The 22,437-nt window shown below is 45.8% G+C and overlaps 2 protein-coding genes and 1 long non-coding RNA gene across 7 annotated transcripts in view; 2 read left to right on the forward strand and 1 right to left on the reverse strand.

Moving 5' to 3' along the window:
• The first annotated feature begins 3,408 nt into the window (after nt 1–3,408).
• LOC117196841 (uncharacterized) lies at nt 3,409–13,866 on the forward strand. The gene is made up of 5 exons (XR_004477231.2): nt 3,409–3,611; nt 4,746–4,951; nt 6,515–6,636; nt 12,127–12,353; nt 13,315–13,866. It is a non-coding gene; the product is annotated as an uncharacterized LOC117196841 (long non-coding RNA).
• Nucleotides 8,911–15,649, reverse strand: RPUSD4 (RNA pseudouridine synthase D4). Of its 2 annotated transcripts, none has more exons than XM_004280464.1 (7): nt 15,408–15,649; nt 14,864–15,029; nt 13,392–13,593; nt 12,221–12,314; nt 12,002–12,146; nt 10,044–10,141; nt 8,911–9,578 (listed from the first exon to the last, which is right to left on the reverse strand). In XM_004280464.1, exons 1-7 carry the CDS (start codon nt 15,591–15,593, stop codon nt 9,339–9,341), a joined length of 1,131 nt encoding a protein of 376 aa, XP_004280512.1. In that variant the 5' UTR covers nt 15,594–15,649; the 3' UTR covers nt 8,911–9,338. The 2 variants fall into 2 exon arrangements, with proteins under 2 accessions (XP_004280512.1, XP_033262831.1); XM_033406940.2 differs by having other exon boundaries at nt 8,911–9,575; nt 15,408–15,625.
• A 39-nt stretch (nt 15,650–15,688) lies between these two features.
• FAM118B (family with sequence similarity 118 member B) overlaps nt 15,689–22,437 on the forward strand; it is a 46,123-nt gene continuing 39,374 nt past the window's right edge. For 3 of the 4 annotated variants that reach the window (XM_033406949.2, XM_012536993.3, XM_033406951.2), the window contains exon 1: nt 15,689–15,776. The gene's annotated coding sequence lies outside the window, so the exon portion shown is untranslated. Of the gene's footprint in view, nt 15,777–16,737; nt 16,760–22,437 lie in introns of those variants that run through there. The other variant, XM_049712828.1, reaches the window with a different exon arrangement.

Below are 22,437 nucleotides of genomic sequence, written 5' to 3' on the forward strand. Positions count from 1 at the left end.
GTGGAGAAGGGGAGGCCGGCAGCTAAGCACACATGTCTGGCACCTGAGGCACATCATCGCAGCCCAGGCTTCCAAGCCTGCCATCTTTATTTCCCCCCATTATTTATTAAATGACATTTTATCGACCTGCTTTTGTTAGTCAAAATCATACATATCAATTAGCGCTTCTGATCAACAAAGAGATGGCAGTGTTTTACCACCTTGAGCCAAAAGCTAAGAACTCTTGATATTTCAGCTGAGCTGTGCAACCACGTGGTGAGTAAATGCATATTTCCGTTAGGCTTTTATTTTAATTGGTGAAAAATTGAAAGTAGCAATGTCTTATAAATGAATGGAGCCTGCAGACTATGGAACGGGCCCCATCAACAGAATTCACAGGTAAAATCTGCTGTCTCTAGGGGAATTGGGAGGAAAGGTGGCCCTTCAACCCCGTGCACAGTTAGGAAGCCCGGAGGTCAGGATGTAGCAACACTCCTCCCAGTAGATTCTGGGACTTCAGAACGGCTAATACTTTGAGAAACAGGCAAGAGAGGCCAGTGAGTATAAATAAATACCTTCGGAGCAGAAGGTATTTATTCCTGAAAGGAAGGTAAGCAAGCTCTTTCACTTCTCACTCGCGTCTCCCCTGGTGTGCCGGGGGCAGTGCCGCAGGCCGTATGATTGGTGGGCTGGGGCCCATAATGCAGATCTGGGGTTGATAAGGCAGGGCCCCCGTTATAGGGCTGGATGTCATTTTGTCATCCCACCTAAGATGTACTCTTATCTGAGTGTAGCCATGAGGTTTTTTGACAGTTGAGAACGGCTTGATTATACTTTTCATTTCTATAATGAACTTGTAGTACTTTTATAACTGAGCGTTTACGAGTCCTATTCTAGTTGGAATACACTCGGCCAGCCTAAACCATGACCTCCCCCCACTACCTCACTCTCCACCTGAGAACAGAAAACCCCACGTTTAAGCTAAATTAAAAAATAAAGGACCGAGATTTACAATGCTGGGGAAGCCAATGTCAGGGGTTTCAGGAGGTTGGAGAAGAACAGGGAAAGACTCTTGTGGAGGATACTTGATTATAAAACGTGTTCCCACTTTCGGCCCAGTGAGGGATAAGAAATCTGGGAGACTGTTGCCATCTGGTGGCAAAATGGGAAACTACAATTATTTCTCATTTTGCTTCATTCAGATTAACACTGTAATAAAACTAAATTGTACCCTATGAAATTATCTATATCTGACCCAGTGTGACCTTCAAAAATGGAAGCTTACCAAAACAATTCCATGGGAGGAAGAAGAATCTTTTCAACAACTGGCGCTGGGACCACTAGCTACCCACATGCAAAGTTAGGGACCTTAATACAACATACTGAAAAATTAATTTAAAATGGATCATAGCCCAAAATGTAACAGCTAAAACTAGAAAACTATTAGAAGAAAAAATAGGATTAAATCTCCGTGACTTTGGATTAGGCAATTTTTTTAATATATGGCACCAAAAGCACAAACAACAAAAGGAGATATAAATTCAAAATCTAAAACTTTTGTGTTGCAAATGTTATAATTTTTTAAATGTAAGGACAACACACAGAAGGGAGAAAATATTTGCAAATAATATACCTGATAAGGGACTAGCATACAGAACACATAAAGAACTTTTACAATAATAAAAAGATAACCCAGGGCTTCCCTGGTGGCGCAGTGGTTGAGAGTCCGCCTGCCGATGCAGGGGACACGGGTTCGTGCCCCGGTCTGGGAGGATCCCACGTGCCGTGGAGCGGCTGGGCCCGTGAGCCATGGCCACTGAGCCTGCGCGTCCGGAGCCTGTGCTCCGCAACGGGAGAGGCCACAACAGGGAGAGGTCCGCGTTCCGCAAAAAAAAAAACCAAAAAACCCAATTTAAAAATGGGCAAAGGATTTGAAGACATTTCTTCAAACAAGATATATAAATGGCTAATAAACACATGAAGACATGCTCAATATCATAAGTCATCAGAGAAATGGAAATCAAAACCACAGTGAGAAACCACTTCACATCCTCTAGGAGGCCCATAGTCAGAAAGATAGGTAATAACAAGTGTTGGTGAGAAATTGGGTGTGTAAAATGGTGCAACCCCTTTGGAAAATAGGCTGGCAGTTCTACAAAGTGTTGAGCAGAGTTAACACTTGACCTGTAGTTACCATGTGACCCAGCAATTCTACTCCTAGTTACATACCCAAGAGAAATGAAAACATACACCCACACAAAAACTTATACATGAATGTTCATAGCAGCATGATTCATACGAAAAAGGGGAAACGATCATCAACAAATGAATGGATACACAAAATTCGGCATACTTATACGATGGAGTATTATTCAGCAATTAAAAGAAGTGAAATACTGACACGTTACAACAAGATGAATCTTGAAAACATGCTGAGTAGAAGAGGCACAGAAGATCATATATTGCATCATTCTATGTATATCAAGTATCGAAAATAGGCAAATCTATAGAGGCAGAAATAGGAGAGTGGCTGGCTCTGGCTGAGCGGGAATGGGGAGTGACTGCTAAATGGATATCGGGTTTCTTTTCGCGAGGATGAAAATATTCTAAAATTAGACTGGGGTGATAGTTGTCCAACTCTAGGAATATACAAAAACCATTGAATTTTACACTTTAAATGGATGAATTTTATATAAAGCATGTGAATTTTACCTCAATAAAAATGGCAAATTTAACCTGCTTTAACCTAACATTACATTAATTGGGCGCTTGCCGTGTCAGGAACTCTTCTGGGAACTTAACATGAATTATTTCAATTAATCCTTAAAATATCTGTGTCATAGAGGTACTATTATTATACCCATTTTGAAGGTGCATGAACTGAGGCTCTGATAAGTTAAATAAATTATCCACAGTCGTACCAAATAAATATCAGAGCCGTTTGAACCCAGAGCCCATCTGGCTCCAGAGCCTGAGAGCTACCACAGACCTAGGGCTGCCTCTCTGTTCAGTAGCCACTTTACAAGGGTTTACAGGTATAGGGCTTGGGGGGCAGACACAAAGATGAAAGCCCTGGTGCCTGCCCCCGGGAAGCTCACAGGCTGGGAGAAGGCAGACGTGACTACAGGTAATGGTTAGGATGCGCTGTAGTAAGTGTGGAATGATGAAGATGGGCACACCTTGCAGTGCTCTGGGGACACGGGGTAACCGCCACCCTCCGCTCCTCCCTCTTGGATGTGTGGATGTGTAACAGCACTGACATAGGACTGGGACGGCCACCCCAAACCTCTTCCTCCCCCTTTTATTGTCAACCCACCTCATCTACCCCACCACTCAGACAGGCTCCCTGGGAGGCACCCTAGACGCTCCCCCTACCCCACCCACGTCAACCCCTAATCAACTCTACCCATGCTCCTTCCCAGCTGTATCTTGAGCCTGTTTACTGCGCGCCCAGGGCCCCACTCTCGTGCAGCCACCGTCACTTGTCAGCTGGGCCATGGCGTGGGCCTCTTCACCAGTCTCCCCGCTCCTAGTCTGGCTCCCACAAGACAGTCTGCACACACCCACTGAGGAGTCCACAGTGCGAGCAGCGGCAGGTCAAGAGCCCCACAGGTGTGAAGAGTGGCAATGAGGTGAGTTGGGGGGAGTGTTAAAGGGAGGTGATATGAAGTGTGGACTTGTGGTGTGTGTGGAGTACACACGTGTATGGACTGACGTGGGCTGGAAGGCATGGGGTACTTGTGTATTTAGGACATGTTTACTGTAACTGTGAACACACAGCATAGAAAATCCCCCCAAAATAAGATTCACCCTACTGTGTGATCACCCCTGATTAAAACCCCAGGGATTTAATCTACGCTGTGGATCGTAGCACATAAGAGTGCACCACGTGGTGTTCGAGAGAGGAAGTGAACAGAAATATCTCAAGACTGCTGGTCCAAGAGGAGCCTAAGGCCCCAGCTGATGGAGGCATCTATACAGACAGCCACCAAGGAGACAGGCGAAGGGGTCCCTATATAGGACATGGAGAGATGACTCAGGGAACTGGGGGTACAGAGGGGAAACGAAGTTGTAGAGTAAGGAATTTGCCTGGCTTTTGTCCCTGGCTCCTGGAAGGAAGCCTCTAAATCCTTGGAATGATAGGAGTGTCTTCGTTACTCACGGTGGGTCCCTGACAATTTGTGTAACCCGTGGAGAGTGTCAGGGTGGAGGCCACATCAATAGACCAACCTTGTGATTAGAGGGTTCGGGCTCCGGGATGGAAAGGGGAGTTGGATTGAGTTCAATTACTAGTGGCCAGTGATGTAATCAATCAAGCCTACATGACGACACCCCAGTAAAAACTCCAGGCACTGAAGCTACATGACCTTTATGGTTGGCAATACACATCCGTGTGCCAGGAGGGCGATGCGTCCTGACTCCCCCGGGAGAGGCCATGGTAGCTTCCTATTTCGAACCCTCCCAGACTTTGCTCCATGAGTCTCTTCTTTTGGCTGGTCCTGATTTGTATTCTTTTACTGCTGTAATAAGCCTGTAATAGTAAGTATAGCACTTTCCTGAGTTCTGGGAGTCATGCTAGAGGATTATCGAGCCTGAGGAGGCAGCAGGAACCCCTGAATTTTTAGCTATTTGGTGATGGGGTTGAGGACATGCTACCCCAAAATCTGGCACCTTGAATATTTTACGTTGAAGAAGTTTGAGAAAACAGCAGAAGCAGGAAACTCGATTTGACCTCCTCCTCTCCTTGCCCTTCTTCCCTGAAACAGGTCATAAACCGTCATGTGAGAGGTGCCCTCCCCATACCTGGAGAAAAGGAGCGTCTGTATCTCCAAAGACTGAGTCGCCAAGAAGAATCCTAACTAACAGGCCTTGTGAAGCTGTCCCCAGTTACTACAATTACTTCCTCCCCCTACCCCATCACATTTCTCCCTGACGGGCCACTCTTCATCGAAGCTGGCGCGAAAATACACAGGTATTTTTCTGGGTCTGTTTCTGTGGGCCTTCATTTCTTTATGAAAACTCTCATGCCACGTAAAACTTGTAGCAAATAAATGTGTATGCTTTTCTCCTGTTAATCTGTCAGTTCCATTTTTAGACCCAGCCAGGGACCCTAAGAGGGCCGTGGAAAGCTCATTCCTCCCCTTGATTAGTCGGAAGTGCGGTGGCCTGGGAACCCCCGAGCTTGCATCTGGTGTCTGGACAGGAGTCCTGTGCAGCACTGTGCCCTTAACCTGTGGAGTCTGGCCTCACTCTGGGCAGGTGGTGTGGGAAGTACACTGTGCTGTCCGTCCCATTGGGGGAAGAGGTGTCTGCACCCACAGGGCATGCTCCGCACAAGCACAGACAGAAGGCCGTGTCTGTATATCCTACTGGGAGCTCTAGCTAAAAGTGGCCCAGAGAGCCAAGGGCAGCCGATTGAGAAAACATGGGGGTGTGTTTTGTGGTGTTCTTTCGTAGTTACGCCAGCCCTCCACTGTACAGAGCCCAGGGACCCAGGATGGTCCCAGCACACCCTGAGCTTGGTTTCTGTGGGAACGAGCAGGTTGCCTGTGACCCTACTTCTTACGGCTCTGCCACTCCACCTTCCCCCTCTATCCCCTCGTGGTTGAAGGCTGGGGAGGGTGACACTGGTGCCCGGGGAAGTAGGACGTAAGTGCATATTCAGAGAAGGGGTTTAGAGGGAAGGAGAGCAGACTTGGTGACTAACTGGATTTGGGGGCAGGTGTGAGAGAGGAGTTGAGGGTGATTCCCAGGACAGTGGTGATACCATTTAACTAAGGCAAGAGCAGGAGAGGACGACCAGGTCTGGAGAGAGAAGACGAGCGGTGTGAGCACGATCTGGGGGGCCGGTACAGAATCTCAAGGGGTGACGCCCAAGGGCAAATGGATATAGAGATCAGGAGCTCACAGGAGAGACCAAGGTCAGAGAGAGATTCAGAGGCAGCAGCATACAGGCAGAGGTTTCCAAAACCGATCCAGCTCTGCTGCCAGGTCACCTGGGTGAGAAACTGGATGCAGACGGAGCCCTGAGGCTGGAGCCTTCAAGGAGCCTGGAAGGAAATCAAGTGAGGAGATGCGAGAGGAGTTCACGGAATCAAAGCGAGCGAGGAGGCAGAGCAGGAGAGATGGGTTCTAAATGTAAAGACAAGGTACGGTGTGATGATTGAGGAGAGTACCTTGCCGGCTCAGGCTGGGGGGTGCCCAGCCTGGAAAAAACCTAGCTGGCGAGCAGCAGGCGGGTAGCGGCTCCCTGCAGCAGGGAGTGCTGGGGTGAGTCTGCCCTACAGCCCCCTAAGCAAAGCAGCTGGCTCTTCCCAGAGGCTCACAGTGGGCATTTGTGGGGAAGCTAAAAATAAAAGCCCAGATGGGCAAGGGACATTGTTTTCCATTATAAGCCTTTTAGTTCTTGATTTTTTTAAAAATCATGTGCATGTAGAACTTTAATAAAAAGAATGAAAAACTACTTTCTTATTAATTATATGATTTAATACCAAATCCAATCTTTTCACTGGCTCTAACCAATATTTCATTTTAGGCATGTTCCAGCCTCCCTTGGATGTAGCCCACCTTCCCAGGCCACGCCAACCTGGGATAAAAGTTCTCTTAGATTATCCTGGATAACTGCTATACCCAGCAAGACTTAGAAAACACAGACAGGTAAGGGGAGAGCACTGTCACTCCACGCCCTGCCCTAGCCACCCAGCAGTCGGGAATGTCGCGAGCAGACTGCTGCAGGCTGGTGCTGTCTCACCTCTTCCAGTCGACACCTGCAGCCCGGGCTGCCCTACATCTGGACTGCCTGGTCCCTTTGGGGGCGGTTCCTGGGGTTTCTCCAAACACTCACAAAACCAGGGGTCTTCTTCAATTGCCTCCCCAATTCAAAGTCAATTATCAGTATTTTCTAAGTGTCACGTTCTTGTACCTTTATCTCGAGGAGCATGGTTTACTAGAGATAGAAACAACAGCCAACAGTTTTAGGCCTTACAGAAACAAATACAGTAAGTCCCCTACATACAAACCTTCAAGTTGCGAACTTACAAAGATGCGAACGTGCGTCTGCATGTCCAATCACGTAAGTTAGTTCACATGTCTGGCGTACATTGTCACATGGCTGCATCCTCTGTAAGTGGTTGTGCTTCTGTGTACTTTACTGTATAGTACTGTATAAAGTACAGTAGTACAGTGTCTTTATTTCAAGCTCAAGATGTCTGGAAGCAAGAGTAAAAGCAGTGGTGATGCAGCTGGTACTGCAGCTTGTCCTCCGTCTCCTATTGCTGACGACCCTTCAGCTCTACCGCCTCCCACCTCCTCTCCCTCCTCCAGTCAGTAACTCTTCTTGCCTCTTCACTCGATGCCAGCCCCTGGATGCCAGCTGTTGTACTGTACTACTGTACTTTTCAAGGTACTGTACTGTAAGATTTAAAATGTTTATTTTTTGTTTGTTATGTATTATTTGTGTGAAAAGTGTTTTAAACCTATTATAGTACAGTACTATATAGCCAACTGTGTCAGTTGGGTACCTAGGCTAACTATGTTGGACTTACGAACAAAATGGACTTACAAACATGCTCTCAGAACGGAACTCGTTCGTATGTAGGGGACTTACTGGACAGTTATTTCATCTGTGCTTTTAAAGTTCAATCCATCATGCATGGTAAAAGGCATCATGGAAACAGGAAAGTGGGTTTTTAGAAAGCTGTATTATCAACACAGAGAGAACACCTAACGACTGTTCTTGGGGCTTCTCCCCAACTGTGCTGTCACTCCGAGTTTTCTCAGCTCAGCCAAAGTAACATGAGGTGTATTTGTTTGCAAGATGGTACTGTTGCAAGAAATAAGATGGGAGCTAGCTGGGTGGCCGGGATAACTTCCTCCCACGGGGTGCTCGGCTCAGCATCTCCCTCCTGAGACCCAAGGATAGGCTTGCTTCCAAAACAAAGGAGATTCAAAACACCGGCAGCCCCCTCACAACCACATATTTACAGATTAATCAAAGCCATCCCGTAGTCTAGAAAGGACAGATGCTACATGGAGCTAAAATGCCAACTACTGATCCAGAACTTTCAAGATGATCCCTTTCCCCAAACTTCTACACCATTCTTTTTTTTTTTTTTTTTTTGCGGTACGCGGGCCTCTCACTGTTGTGGCCTCTCCCGTTGCGGAGCACAGGCTCCGGACGCACAGGCTCAGCGGCCATGGCTCACGGGCCCAGCCGCTCCACGGCATGTGCAATCTTCCCGGACCGGGGCACGAACCCGTGTCCCCTGCACTGGCAGGCAGACTCTCAGCCACTGCGCCACCAGGGAAGCCCTACACCATTCTTTAGACTGCAAACAGGCAGCCTGCAGACCAAATCCAACCTACAAATATGTTCTGCTTGGCTATCCAAGTGTCTTTTTAAAAATTCTGATTTAGTTAGCAATATACTGGGAGATTTCACATAAATATCTGGGTTTCCTGACTCTCTGAAAAAAGTTAGGACTTCCCTGGTGGTCCAGTGGTTAAGACTCTGCACTCCCAATGCAGTGGGCCCGGATTTGATCCCTGGTCAGGGAACTAGATCCCACATGCCACAACTAAGAGTTCGCATGCCACAGCTAAAGATCCTGCATGCCATAACAAAGATCCCGCATGCCGCAACTAAGACCTGGTAGAGCCAAATAAATAAATTAATTAATTAAAAAGTTAGAAGATCTATTCCCACAGAGCAACCCTCAGCTGGAGCTAACAACTGCCCTCTTTAGACAGGTGGGTGCTCCCCACCATGGCCTTACACCCTGCTTGCTCCACTCGTTTTTGTTATCTGCCTGCCATTTACACCTGCTTTGCTTGCTCACTGAACACCCCTTCGCAGGCTCCACAGTCACTAGCACAGTAAGGGGCCCGAGCGGAGGCTGAAGGGAATCCTTGTAGTCTATGATCGCTGGCTACAAAATCTGAGACTGAACAAATAAAGCAGGAAGGCTTTGCTGATAGATCCTGCAGCTCCACGAGGACAGCAGAAGCTGCTTCTGAATCTCTATGAGCTAGACCACCATTATGTTCTCTCCAACCACAGGAACTTTTCTGACAGACCAAGAGCTTTATTGTTGGGTAAAAACAGTTCCTGATCACAGATTCTGTGCTTTAGTTCTCCTGGTCCTGAGCTCTCTTCCACTCTGAAGCAGGGAGACTGCCTGCTGGCTTTTCCAGCATGTGGCCAGAGTGTCGACAGACAGACACTAGTCCCCAGTAAGAGCCCTGAAGCAGCTGTTTCTTCAACTCATCACACCTGGCTCTTCTGGAGTCTGTCCCAAGTGAGAAGTTAGCAGAGTCTCTTAAACAGAGAGAAGAATTCAGGGCAAACTGCCCAACTGTCTTCACTGTGCTCTTGAGTGTGTGGCTTCCTCGTCCCCATTTTGATCCCGACTCGGCATCTTTAAGCCCAGACGGCGCAGGGAATGGACAAAATATCGAGGAGGCTTGCAGACCAAGTTGAGTTCCTCCTTCCCAGCCTGCAGGGCAGGCAGAGTCAGCTGGCAGGCATGCAGGTGAAGGGGGATGTGACGGGCCTTGGACTGCCGCAGCCCCAGCTTCTTCAGGATGCAGGCGGACAGCTTCTGTGCAGAGGAAAGAGCTCGTGAGCGCAAGGCCAACAGCTCCAGTGTGCGGGGGCAGAAGACCTCCACTCACGGGGCCCCCTCACTAACTCCCGGAAGACACAGTGATGGACAGCCTGCTTCGGGGCCATTTCTAGGAAGGGTTCAGAGCCCATGTATGAGAAAACCCATCACACCAGGGAAGCTCTCCTTGGCCAATTCTCTGGCTTTCCAAGAGAATGGGCTGTAACAGCAAAAAACAAAGTTCCCACCAAGGCTCTTTCGCTGTAGCGTGAAAGCCTGCTTTGAGCCTTCAGAAAGTCTCCTAACTGCTTCTCAATTTCTCCAGAAGCTAGATAACTAGCATGGTACTGTGTCAGAAGACAATCAACACATCTTTGCTGTGACTCACTTCAGGGACTTAACAAGGGGAAAGCATAAGTTCTCCCCCTTATTCTGCTGCATATTGGGGCAGACGTATATTACCTGGGGGGCCAGCCTGTTCCAGTCTGAGTACTTGTGGTCACCAAGGATCGGGCAATCCAATCCAAAAGACAGGTGAACTCGAAGCTGATGTTTTATTCCTTTAAAAAAAGAGAGGGAGGAAACTTAGGAGTAGCTATTGAAACAATACCACTGGTGGCATCTGCTTCTAACCATATTAAACCAAAGGACAGTAAAACGGGCAAAGCCCCAACTACAATAAGGTATAAAGAATAATATAACAAACAATAGGCTATTAGGAAATAAACATTATAAATGCTGTTAAGCCTCTAAGTACCCCTCGCCACCACAGTTCCCTTTCCACCACAGATAACCACTGCTATCAACTTGGTGTCTATCATTGCCATGCTTTTTTTTTTAATAATTGTGTTGTATAACACTAAATAGTACTGCTTTGTACATTTATTTTTTTTACTGTGGCAAAATATACATAAAATTTAACATTTTAATCCTTTCTTTTAATATAAATTTATTTATTTATTTTTGGCTACATTGGGTCTTCGTTGCTTCGTTGGGTCTTCTTTCTCTAGTTGCGGCGAGCAGGGGCCACTCTTCGTTGCGGTGCACGGGCTTCTCATTGCGGAGGCTTCTCTCATTACGGAGCACGGGCTCTAGGCGTGTGGGCTTCAGTAGCTGTGGCTCGCAGGCTCAGGAGTTGTGGCTCGCGGGCTCTAGAGCACAGGCTCAGTAGTTGTGGCGCATGGGCTTAGTTGCTCTGAGGCATGTGGGATCTTCCCGGACCAGGGATTGAACCTGTGTCCCTGCATTGGCAGGCAGATCCTTAACCAATGCACCACCAGGGAAGTCCCATTTTAATCGTTTTTAAGAGTACAGTTCGGTGGCACTGAGTACATTCACATTGTTGTGCAATCACTACTACAGTCCCTCTCCAGAACTTTTCCATTGCCCCCAACTGAAACTCTGTACTCAGTTAACAATAACTCCCCGCCCCCCGCTCTCTCCAGCCCCTGGTAACCATTACTCGACTATCTGTCTCTATGAATTTGCCTACTCTAGGTATCTCATATAAATGGAATCATACAGTATGTGTCCTTTTGTGTTTCATTTAGCATAATGTCGTAACGTCTATCCATGCTGCAGTATGTGTCAGAACTTCCTTCCTTTCTAAGGTTGAATTACATTCCACTGCATGATGTACCACATTCTGTTTTTCCACTCATCTGTTGATGGACATGTAGGTTGTTTTCACCTTTAGGCTATTGTGAATAGTGCTGCTATAAACACCGGTGTACAAATATCTCTTTGAATCCCTGTTTTCAATTCTTCTGCATATATACAGGAAGCAGAATTGCTGGATCATAGGGTAATCCTATGCTTCATTTTTTGAGGAATTAATTTGCAAATTTTTAAATAAACGTAAGCAAACCATTTATTTATTATTTTTTGAAGGAAGAATTGATTTATTCTATCATTTTAACTGAATATTTCTCACCCACCCAGGAAACTGATTAAGAGTAGGAGTCTGCCTAAAGCAAACTATTTGTATCCTTCTGCTACCTACTGTTTTTTTTTCTTTTTTTTTTTTTTTTTTGTGGTACGCGGGCCTCTCACTGCTGTGGCCTCTCCCGTTGCGGAGCACAGGCTCCGGATGCGCAGGCGCAGCGGCCATGGCTCACGGGCCCAGCCACTCCGCGGCACGTGGGATCTTCCCGGACTGGGGCACGAACCCACATCCCCTGTATCGGCAGGCGGACTCTCAACCACTGCGCCACCAGGGAAGCCCCTACCTGCTGTTTTAAACAATCATCCCTATGGAAGCTCCCAGCCTCAGATCAGCACTGGAAGCACACTCTGGTGCAATCCCAGAGTCCCCATAATACCAGCTGCTCAGGGGAGGGGCGGAGCCTGGCACAAGGCCCTGGGTGAAGCTGAGGGGCAGTGGGGCTTCTCCACCCACTGCAGAACACTGGCACCCTCACCGGTAACAGGCTGGAGCTCCAAGAGGGCGGAGGAGAGGGTGCTGCTCAGCACCCGGTACTGAGTCACAGCCAGGTGTGCGTTCCTGCTGGTCCGTACCCTCACCATCTTCCCATTGTCCATGCAGTAGCTCGGGGACAGCGTCATCTGGAGCCAAAGAAATCAGGACACAATTTCGAAGAAAGAGCAGCAAACCCATCCCTCTGGAGGCGCTCACCCACCTTGTGGTGTCGTTCCTGGCCCTGCACCTCCTTCTCAACGATGGGAATGTCCACGACTCCCGCTGAGGGCACCGGGACGCGCATCGTGATGGCCCTGAGGGGACACACACAGACCCTTGCTTAAGCCACAAAGGTGAGTGAGGCTCTCCTTGCATCGGCTACTTAGAGGTTTTAACTCTGGACCTCCTGCACTACTGCGGTCAGGTCTTAAGATCAGAGGGTCCCAATGATCTCTTGGTATAGTGCTTAGCCTGAGAGTTTGACACTATCCTTATACGCCTATCTTTTTTACAACTAAACTAATATGTGCTGATTGTAGAATATTTGGGGAAAAAACAGAAAAACAAGAAAAAAATTGTATTTATAACACTGTCACTCATCCAACCTTTAAAAATGAGTATGTACAGCTTAAAGGAAAACTAGGGTAATACAGTTTTGTATCCTGTTTTTCTTTTTTAAATAATAAAAGATGGTAAGTTCGAACTGCATATGGAATAAATGAATAAATGAATGAATTGAGTGAAAATTTCACAGGACCGCTCCTGCCTATTTGCCAGGTCAATAAAACAGAGGAACTGTGCTCAGAAAAGTCACAGGAATCCCAACCATAGTTCAGTAAGTCCCTCTTGTTGGAGGTTTCCCTCCGTCACACCACAGACAGGCAGAAGACTCTTTAATCTGTCCTTATGTCCATGCCTCTTCCAGTCAGTCAATCAGCTCTCCTGGGTACTTGGTGGCCTAACACAGAATCACTGGCCCAGGAGTCACAAGCCCAGATATAACATTGCACACCCTGGACACCCCACTGCAGATTGGTAGCAGTTTAGGCTGCTATCTGATACATTTTATCATACCTACACTGAGTTGTAACTATGAGTTGACCCTTTCTAATGACCTAACACTACTGCTGTTGTCTGACATTTTACCAAAGGAATGAAATCATGTATACTCATATAATTAATTTTTAATAATTTTTATGTACAGCCATAATTAGGAACCACTATGCCACCAGACTCTAATATTCTAAGCACTAAACCTGTTTCCTATAATTTTTATATGCCCACATGTCTGAGTACAGTGCCTTCTATTACTAGGAGTTCCTGCTCTATGAACGGATGAATAGATGGAAGGGTGCCTACACCACCTCGACCGCTATCGATGGGCTTCATACCAGTACTTCTTTGTCACCTGACGGGTTCTAAACAACTCTTGGACTTGATGCGCCACGTCTTTTTCCCAAGCCAACACCATTACGCCTGTAGTTTCCTTGTCCAGCCGATGGCACAGATGCAAGGGCTCTGCCTTGTGGCCGTGAAGCATCTTCGCCAGGACAGGCAGTACATCACTGATGCAGAGCCGGACCCCAGGGCCACCTACGAAGGAAAAAGCCAGAGGTTTGAGAGGCCAGGAAAAGATCTCACCAAAGACCTCTACCTGGGACAACAGTCCTTACTGGATTAACAGTAAATGCTTTCTAGAGCCTTATTACTGAATTGTGGTCCAGGGACTAGAAACATATCAGTCTGCCCAGGGAGCTCGCTAGAAAGGAATCTCAGGCCTCCAACCCAGACTAATTAATCAAAATCTGCATTTTAACAAAAGGCCCAAGTGACTCATATGCATATTAAAGTTTAAAAAGCACCATCCTAGAGCACGTGGCTTTCTCCTCAGACCTATATGTGTGTGTGTATATATATATATATATAGTTAATCTACTTATGTACTCATACTAAAATTAGCAACCAAAATGATGAGATCTGATATTTCACTATATAAACAAAGGCTTGAGAATTTGCCAAGTAAACCCTAGTGAGAAATGCAAGACCATGAGGCCTTCCTGAGGCATTACAGAAGAGCTGAGAGGCAGGGCTTTGGGGTGAGACATTCCTGGGTTCCATTCTATGGACCCTCACAACTAGCCATTGACCTTGGACAGATTACGTACTCTTTCCAACTTTCAGTTTTCTCATCTATAAAATGTAAATATCTTGATAATAGTTATCTCTTGGGGAACGGAAAGGCAAGCTACTGGAAGGATCAAGAGAGGAAAAAAACCATACAAAGCACTCGGCAATGTCTGATTTAATTTGTTGTTTTCATGTACAACCTTCTCCATACCTCCCCCCAAAACATTCGTTCTTCTAGCTAAAATATGCCTATTCCCCCAGCAAAACCCTTTCCACAAATGCATTTTTTTCTATCAGTCTTTCCTGACTCACCCTAGCTGTCTCTGACTACATTTAACATTTATTCAAAAACATTAGGGTTTCCATTAAGTTGTAGGCACCCTGGGGTTTTGTTAGGTATACACCAACACACGTTATGTCCTCTTTCCCAGTTCCGATGGAAAATAATCTGAAGACAGGAACCACACAGCCTTTGTCCTTCTCTATAGCAATCCTCGGTGGAGGTCTGCACACAGCAAATTCCATAAATCACTGCTGGCTGCCAGATGTTTGGAAGGTGGGGACTGTCTTATTTATCTCTGCGTCCTTACTGGTTCCTCACAGAGGACAGTACCCCACAAAAGTTTAATTACTTTGAAAGCAAGGCTTCAGAGAGCCCCCCGAGTAATGTTAGAGTTGCCCCTACGTGTAGCACAAAGCAGCAGCGGCCCGCCTCCCTTCCCCACATGCTGCTTACCATGCACAGGGAGACCGTAGGGTTTATTGATGACCACAAGGTCCTTGTCCTGGTGGATAAGTCCTCGGCTCAGCGCCTTAGCAAGCACGTTGGGGTGGACGCGCTGCAGCTGCTCTGTGAACCGCAGTAGTTCTTGCACTCTCCTTTGAACAGGGTTTGTGGGCACCTGCGGGGAGAGAAGGAGCGACGGTAAATGCCTGGTGGGGAGGACTTTCAGTAAGTCTGGGTGAGAATTTGGGAAGGGAATGCCTGTATTTTTGCATTAGACTCGCTCCGTCCCCGAGTAATTTGAGCGCAGGGGTGGGTGTGTCTCTCCTGTACCCACGTAGAGCTTAGGGCCGGGGTCGGCAGGAGCCAGAGACCCAGCCCACAGGAAGATACCGCACCCTTCTGACCTCTCCCCTCCGCTTTCTCCCCATTCTCCCACCACTAGTCCTCGACATTGATTACTTGACATGTGTCAGAGGACCCTCCCACCTCCCTCCCGGCCTGGGAAACCAGTGAGCGCACTGCCTCTTGGGAGTTGTGGTCCTTCTGGGCTCACCGGCTTCTTTGTCTTTTGTTCCTGTTTCTGGGTTCGAAGCCTCTCCGCTAATCGCTGGGCATCCAGGGGCCGAGAGGCAGCAGCAGCGGAACAAAGTGGCTTTGAGACGAAAGTGAAGAGATTCCCCAGACGCTGCCAGGAACCCCGGACCCAGACGCCAGGCGCATTACAGCTAGCAGCCGCCATCTTGCCGAGCTAAGCCCACGCGCAGAAGACGGACTAGAGCGAGGAGGGAGTAGGTGGGCCCTGAGGGTCACGTGGGGCGGTCGGGGCGGGGTCCCGGGCGAGTCACGTGGGGGCGAGGCGCGCTAAGTGCGGCTGCGTTGGCCGGTAGCTGCAACTGGAGCGGTTGTGTTCGGAGGAGACGCGGTGAGTGAGTGGAGAAGCCGGGTTGGGGCTGGGAAATGCCGGTGCCTCAACGCTTTAACGTTTCCGCGTCCCCAGCGCTTCCATTTTCGGAGGTCCCTACCTTGGGAAACCGTTTCTCCCTTTAAGAGACGACGCCACTCAAAACCGCCTCCCCGCCCCCGGGAGAAGCGTGCCCCATGGACACTCGCCCCAGAGCCGTCTGAGGCGCCCACCTCGTCCGTTTTGGCAGCCACGTCCCGGGTGCTCGGCCAGTCCCTCGAGGGACGCCTCGCGTCCTTTTTTTTTTCCTTACCGCTCGACCTTCGGAGACGCGGGATCTCTGAAGCCTCTCCACCCCTCATCTCCTGACTCCCAACCTCTTTGTTTCACGTTGTAACTAGTTCTTCTCTCCCAGGGGTGATGGGGAGCCCTTCCGTTATCCACGGGTCCATATTTTGTTCCTAGGGAGCACCTTGAGTTTCTTCTGCCGCCTTCAAGAATTCATTTCGTGGCGTCTCCCCCGTCCCTCCCCCCTTAGCTTCCAGAGAAAAGACAGAGTACAGAGCAGGAATCTTCCCTTCCCTTTTCCACTTCCTTCGTTTTCTCCATCCCTGGTTTGTAACTTGCTCCAGACCCTCTCCTTCTCTTACAAGGTGCAGTGTTGGGACTCCCATGCCCAAACTGCCAGGGACTTCACTAAGTCAAGATCCTGGGACTTCACTAAGGGGTGGCAGGGAAGAGGAACATCTGGTTGGGATAGTAATGTTAAAAGAACCTGGGAACAGACCTGCCATTTATGAAGAAGAAAGCTGATGCCGAGCCCTGACGAGATCTCAGGAAATTAACGGATCTGTGCTGACGATAGAGGAAACGGTTTTTAAGACTGCTTAGGATGGAGGCTGCCTGAGGAGTTAGAGGAGGTAGTGGAATTAAGTTTGCGTCCTACTCCTCTAAAAGGGATTGGCAGAAGGGAGCCCTGTAGAGCATGAGATAAAGTTGAACAGGTAAGTGGAGCTAGCCTATAGAAGACTTTAACTGGAAGAAGGGTTTGAACTAGATGTGGTAAGTAGGGAGGAGTCTTTGAAGATGCTAGAGCAGGAGAGAGACTCCTTGAAAGTGGAATTCTGGAAATGAATCTGGCATTTGAATGCAGGACAGATTGAAAAGGAGAGGGCTTTGATAACTGGGAAATCAGCTAGGAAGCTGCAATCTGAGTGCTCAGTAGAAAGGCTGTGCTTCGTTCACTGTTTTTTTTTTTTTTTTTTTTGCGGTACGCGGGCCTCTCACTGCTGTGGCCTCTCCCGTTGTGGGGCACAGGCTCCGGACGCGCGGGCTCAGTGGCCATGGCTCACGGGCCCAGCCGCTCCACGGCATGTGGGATCTTCCCGGACCCGGGCACGAACCCGTGTCCCCTGCATCGGCAGGCGGACTCTCAACCACTGCACCACCAGGGAAGCCCCGTTCACTGGTCTTTTACCCTACACTGTACTGTCCTTTGAGTGTGAATTGGTTTTGAGTTGTACAGGTCAAGATGTACTATTGACAGCTGCTGGTGAACTGTGAGTGCCTTAAGGACTCATTCATTTTTTTTATCCCCCGCATCTGGTACAGAGTAAATTCACAAATATCCTTTGGCTGGCTGAAGTGCGTCAGAGGCATGGGTTAGGTGTGTCTGAACATTTTGAATTATCTAATTTCTGTCCATTTTTGACCTAAAGATTGGAGGTAGGAGTACATGTATTTGTAAAGAGGGGGAAAGAAGAACTGTGTATGTTTCTGTAATAAGAGAGGTGGTCGGGGTATAAATGTGAAGAATTCGAAGGGAGATTGAGAAACAGCTTCTCTCCTACTGTTTTTTTCCCCCTGCAAATTCCCAGGAAAGACACAGATCTAGAGAAGTTGAGAATTACTACCTTTTACTGATAATGTCCCAGACCCAGGTTCTAATTTCACTAAGCAGTCACACATCACGTGTTACATAAGTATGTGAAGACTCCTTTCCAGGGACTCTGAAATTTGGACATCAGGACTTAAATTCGTATCGTTACATTAATTACAAGCCTGTTTTAGGTGTAGGACTTTTATGGTTTTGGGGGGGGGAGCTGGGGAGCCTTTTTCTGCCTTAACCTGTCCTTAATGGTATTCAAGAAGTGACCCCTGTTCCTGCAGAATTGGCCTTCTGTGGCAGGAAACAAAATGAAGAACCAACTCAGATGTCATTGTCAGTGACACAGAGCTTGTGTTCTTGGGTTTCAGGTTAACCCAAGGCACACACTATAGTGCCTAGGCATAAAAACACTGGTCTCTTTTTTTCTGGAGAAGGAACTTTTAGGTTTTTCTTGTTGAAACTTTGTAAGAGAAATTTGAAGAATTCAGAGTTTTTGTTTGCTTGGTATCACAGTACAGCTTTAGCCAATGTGGGTACAGAAGTTTGGTTCCTTAATGTTTATCCTTTGAGTCTGGCCACTTGTTGATTTGAAATAGAGTTGCTCTCAGTACACAAGAATTTATGTAAAGATATATATTACCTCCTTTCTCTTCCTCATTCAGGTAATCCTGTTTTAGATAGTGCATTTTTCCACTTCTGCACTAATCTCATATTCTCTTTTTGGTTGGGGGCTCTTCTTATCTGGACTGTTTTCTCAGTATAAGGAGGGAAATTCTATTAGTGGTGTCTTCATTCTTACAGAGTATGAACGTGGCTTATCTCCCTAGATCTTGATATATCATAATATGTGCCCCCCATAACCATATAAAGAAGAACTTGATAATTTGTTTTTAAGGATATTTTCTAACCTGTGCAAGAACAACAAAGCCTTCTTGTTATTTCATAAATACAAACAGGGACTAATAAAAGAACTTGTGTCTAAATATCCCAAATTTAAGGTTAATTAGTGGCATGAGGTTAAATTCTGGTTCCTTGAACAGCGATTTGCTAGTTGCAGATTAACCAGCGATTCAGTTTCCCTGAGGAGCAGGAAGTACTTGGATATTGTTTTATGGTTTTAGAGAGATTCAAAGAAGCAATTAGCAGTTCTCTGGAGGTGCCCTGGAAAGAGCAGTTGTCGGCAGCTGGGAGATCTGGGGACTGGTCCCAGTTCAGCTGCTTGTGAACTTGAGCGAGTAATTTGGGCTTCAGTTATTTGTCTTTTAAAAGAAGATCCTTACTAGCTCTAAGCTTCTATCAAGATTTTCCACTGACGCTTAAGTGCTTCTCTTTCTTAACAAGTGGAATTTATTTCAGACTTACCTTGAGTACATTTAGCATTGGCACAGAGAACCAGGATTTTAATCCTGTCCCCACAATTTAACCTTATGCCACTGAGCTAACATTTATGTTTGGAGGTTACTTCATTGAGTGCTGCTGGAATACACCTTCAGATTTCCTAGGTGGGTTGTGGAAAGGAGTGCAGATAGAAAAAAAATTAGAAAACAATGGTATTGACCTATACCATGTGTGTTCGTTCTTTTTTCCATGCCAGCATTTCAAAGAGATTCCATTGTACTGTTGCCCCTTGTTTCACTTTTTTTCAGCTTTTGAGCAATGTCAGGGCAGGTCTAGCTTTAACACTGCTTCCCAAACTTTTTTCATACTGTGACACACATGGAAATTATTGTTGTGTCACTGAGGAAAACTGGCGGCGACCCACAGAAGACAGCTGGCCTGTGATCTGTGGCTGTCCCATCCCCACCTGGCCATACACTGGCGAGGGGATCCCTGTCCTGTGGTCCATGTGACCATTAGAAAGGTCAGCATTACACATTCAAAGTCTTTGTCCCAATCTCTGCCTAACTATCAAGAGGAACTGTATCACTAGTTAGTCTTTTTTTTTTTTTTTAAACCAAAGCATGTTATATATTAATTATCCCTTGAAATGTAACCCATTTTTACCTGACCATATCTGGTTTGGGGGGTTAATTTCTTTTTTAAATTATTATTATTTAAGTTTCAGTTGTACAGCATTATAATTCAACATTTATACACACTACAAAGCGATCACCGCCACAAGTCTAGTTACCATAATTGTTTTTCTTAAGTCTGTGTCTAATCTGTTTTGCCCTTATGTACCTTTATGCTCTTGGCTAGTTTAATATTTAAAGACCATACTTGTCCTTAAAGAGTGGCCTTTTTTTAAAGTGTGTGAATGGTAGTTAACTGATAAAGGGCTGGGAAATGCTTTCGTCATGATGCTTTGACCTCATTAGATTATGGGCAGACTTGCTCTGCCTATTTTTAGAAGATAGGGAATTTCTTTTTTCTGGGGGGGGAATTTCTTTAAGTAGCTTATTTTATGTTTTCCATTATAAAAGTAATATAGAAAATGTGAAAATACAAAAAGTAGAGTGGGGGAAAATTATTCATATTTCTGTTTCCCAAATACTGTTAAAATAACATGGTTTTTCTCATCTTTTTCTCTTTTTTTTTGTGCATTCTTTCTGAATTGTGGAAATTTTCAAACGTTTACATGATAGAGAAAACTCTAATAAACCCCATGTACCCATGAGCCAGCTTCTGATACATCCAGCCAACACAGGGCCAGTCTTGGCCCAAACTCCCAAATGGTTTTGAATCAAATCCCAGAAATAATCGTTTCATCTGTAAACACTTCAGTATGTATCTGTCAAAGATAAGAACTAGTTTTCAACGTAACCTCAATACCATCATCACACCTTAAAAAATATATTCCTTGGTATCACCAAGCAACCAGTCAGTGTACAGATTTTCCTGTTGGTCTCACTTTCTAACACTTCATTTGTTTGAATTATCAGGTTGAAAGAAGGGTCCACACATCATGTGTACACTTTTAATTAGACTAAAACCATATGGGCATTCAGAAGAGATAATGTGGACTGTAAACCTTAGAGATGCTAAAAGCTTGCACTTCAGAGTCATGTAGGCTGGGTTTCAGATCCAGCTCTGCCACTTGCTAGCTGTGTGACCTTGTGCAAGTTACGTAATCTCTCTCACTTTAGTTTTTTTTATCCTGTAAAATGGGAAGAATGTCTACCCTAAGACCACCATGAGGATCGAGTGAGTTAATGCTGGTTAAAGCCCTGTAGAGCCCCATACGTAGTTAATGCTCAATAAATACTAGCCCTGTCCAGCACCTAGTATAGCATCAGTGCATAGATTTGTGGAGTAAAAATAGAGTAAGAGTCAAGAGCTATGGAATTTGGTTTCATTCTGCCATTTAGGGGAATCACTTCAAAGTTTTGTACCCTAAATTTCTCGTCCAAAAAGGGGGGTGGAGTAAACAACCTGATGACCAATGAAATTCCAGTGCTTGCAGGAAATGAGTATTTTAGAAACAGCATGAGCTTCAAAAACAGACTGGGATTTGCATCATGCTTTGTTATTCACAAGCATTTAATCTTCTCAGCCTCAGTTTCTTCATATGTGCGGTGGAACCAATAATACCTACCTGATAAGATTGTTGTGATGAGCAGCAAGATAAGTGTATCTGGTTCCTACTGTGTAGTAGGTACTCACATTATTAGTCAGCATTTTATGATTATAAAACAAGAATGTTACATTGGAGCATTTTCAACATCTTAAAGAGCTATGTATTTTGTAGCATTTATATAAATGAAGATGACCAAGTATCTTATGGGAAAAGGAATATACACTGGAAGGGTGAACCTAGAAACTGTTTCCAGAACATGGACAATGGAAAATTGAGGGATTATTCAGCCATGTTGATAAAAGAGGATATGAGGATCCCTAGAGAAATTCAAGAAGGTCTTTGCAACAGATAGTTGGTTAAGTTGAATAAACCTATTTTCTGTAGCATTTGAAAATTTCATCAGTAAGTTAAAGATGTGGCTTTTTAAAATTGAAATATAGTTTGCATACAGTGGTATGTTAGTTTCAGGTGTGCTAACATGGTGATTTGATATTTGCATACTTTATGAAATGATCACTGCGTTAAGTCTAGTTACCCATCTGTCCCCATACAAAGTTATTAGAATATTATTGACCATATTCCTTATGCTGTATGTTACATCCCTGTGGCTTATTTATTTTATAACTGGATGTTTGTACCTCTTCGTACCCTTCACCTATTTCTCCCCCACCTCCACCTATTTCTCCCCCACCTCCAGCCCCCCTCCCCTCTGGCAACCACCTGTTCTCTGTATCTGTGAGTCTGTTTTCATTTTGTTTTGTTTTTTTAGATTGCACATGTAAGTGAGATCATATGGTATTTGTCTTTCTCTGATTTATTTACTTAGCATAATACTCTCTAGATCCATCCATGTTATCATAAGTGGCATGATTTCTTTTTTGTTATGGCTGAGTAATATTCCTGTGTGTGTGTGTGTGTGTGTGTATCTTCTTTATCCATTCATCTATCGGTGGACACTTAGTTTGCTTCCACATTTTGGCTATTGTAAATAATGCTGCAGTGAACACTGGTGTGCATGTGTCTTTTCGAATTCGTGTTTTTTCTTTGGGTAAATACCCAGAAGTGAAATCACTGGATCATATGGCAATTCTGTTTTTAATTTTTTGAGGAACCTCTGTACAATATTCTGTAATAATAGATGCACCAGTCTACAATCCTACCAACAGTGCACGAGAGTTCCCTTTTCTCTCATTCTCACCATAAAGACACTTGCTACTTCTTGTCTTTTTGATGATAGCCGTTCTGACAGGTGTGAGATGGAATATCATTGTGGTTTT

The sequence above is a fragment of the Orcinus orca genome, chromosome 8, assembly GCF_937001465.1.
Source record: "Orcinus orca chromosome 8, mOrcOrc1.1, whole genome shotgun sequence".
NCBI lineage: Eukaryota > Metazoa > Chordata > Mammalia > Artiodactyla > Delphinidae > Orcinus > Orcinus orca.

Bases quoted from the DNA above. Each gene is read 5' to 3' on its own strand.
- RPUSD4 (XM_004280464.1), bottom strand. From the start codon at position 15,593: ATGGCGGCTGCTAGCTGTAATGCGCCTGGCGTCTGGGTCCGGGGTTCC. The intron at 15,030-15,407 runs GTGAGCCCAGAA...CTCTCCCCGCAG, and splicing joins AACAAAAGACAAAGAAGCCG to GTGCCCACAAACCCTGTTCA. The intron at 10,142-12,001 runs GTGAGGGTGCCA...CTTTTTTTAAAG, and splicing joins GGAGCTCCAGCCTGTTACCG to GAATAAAACATCAGCTTCGA.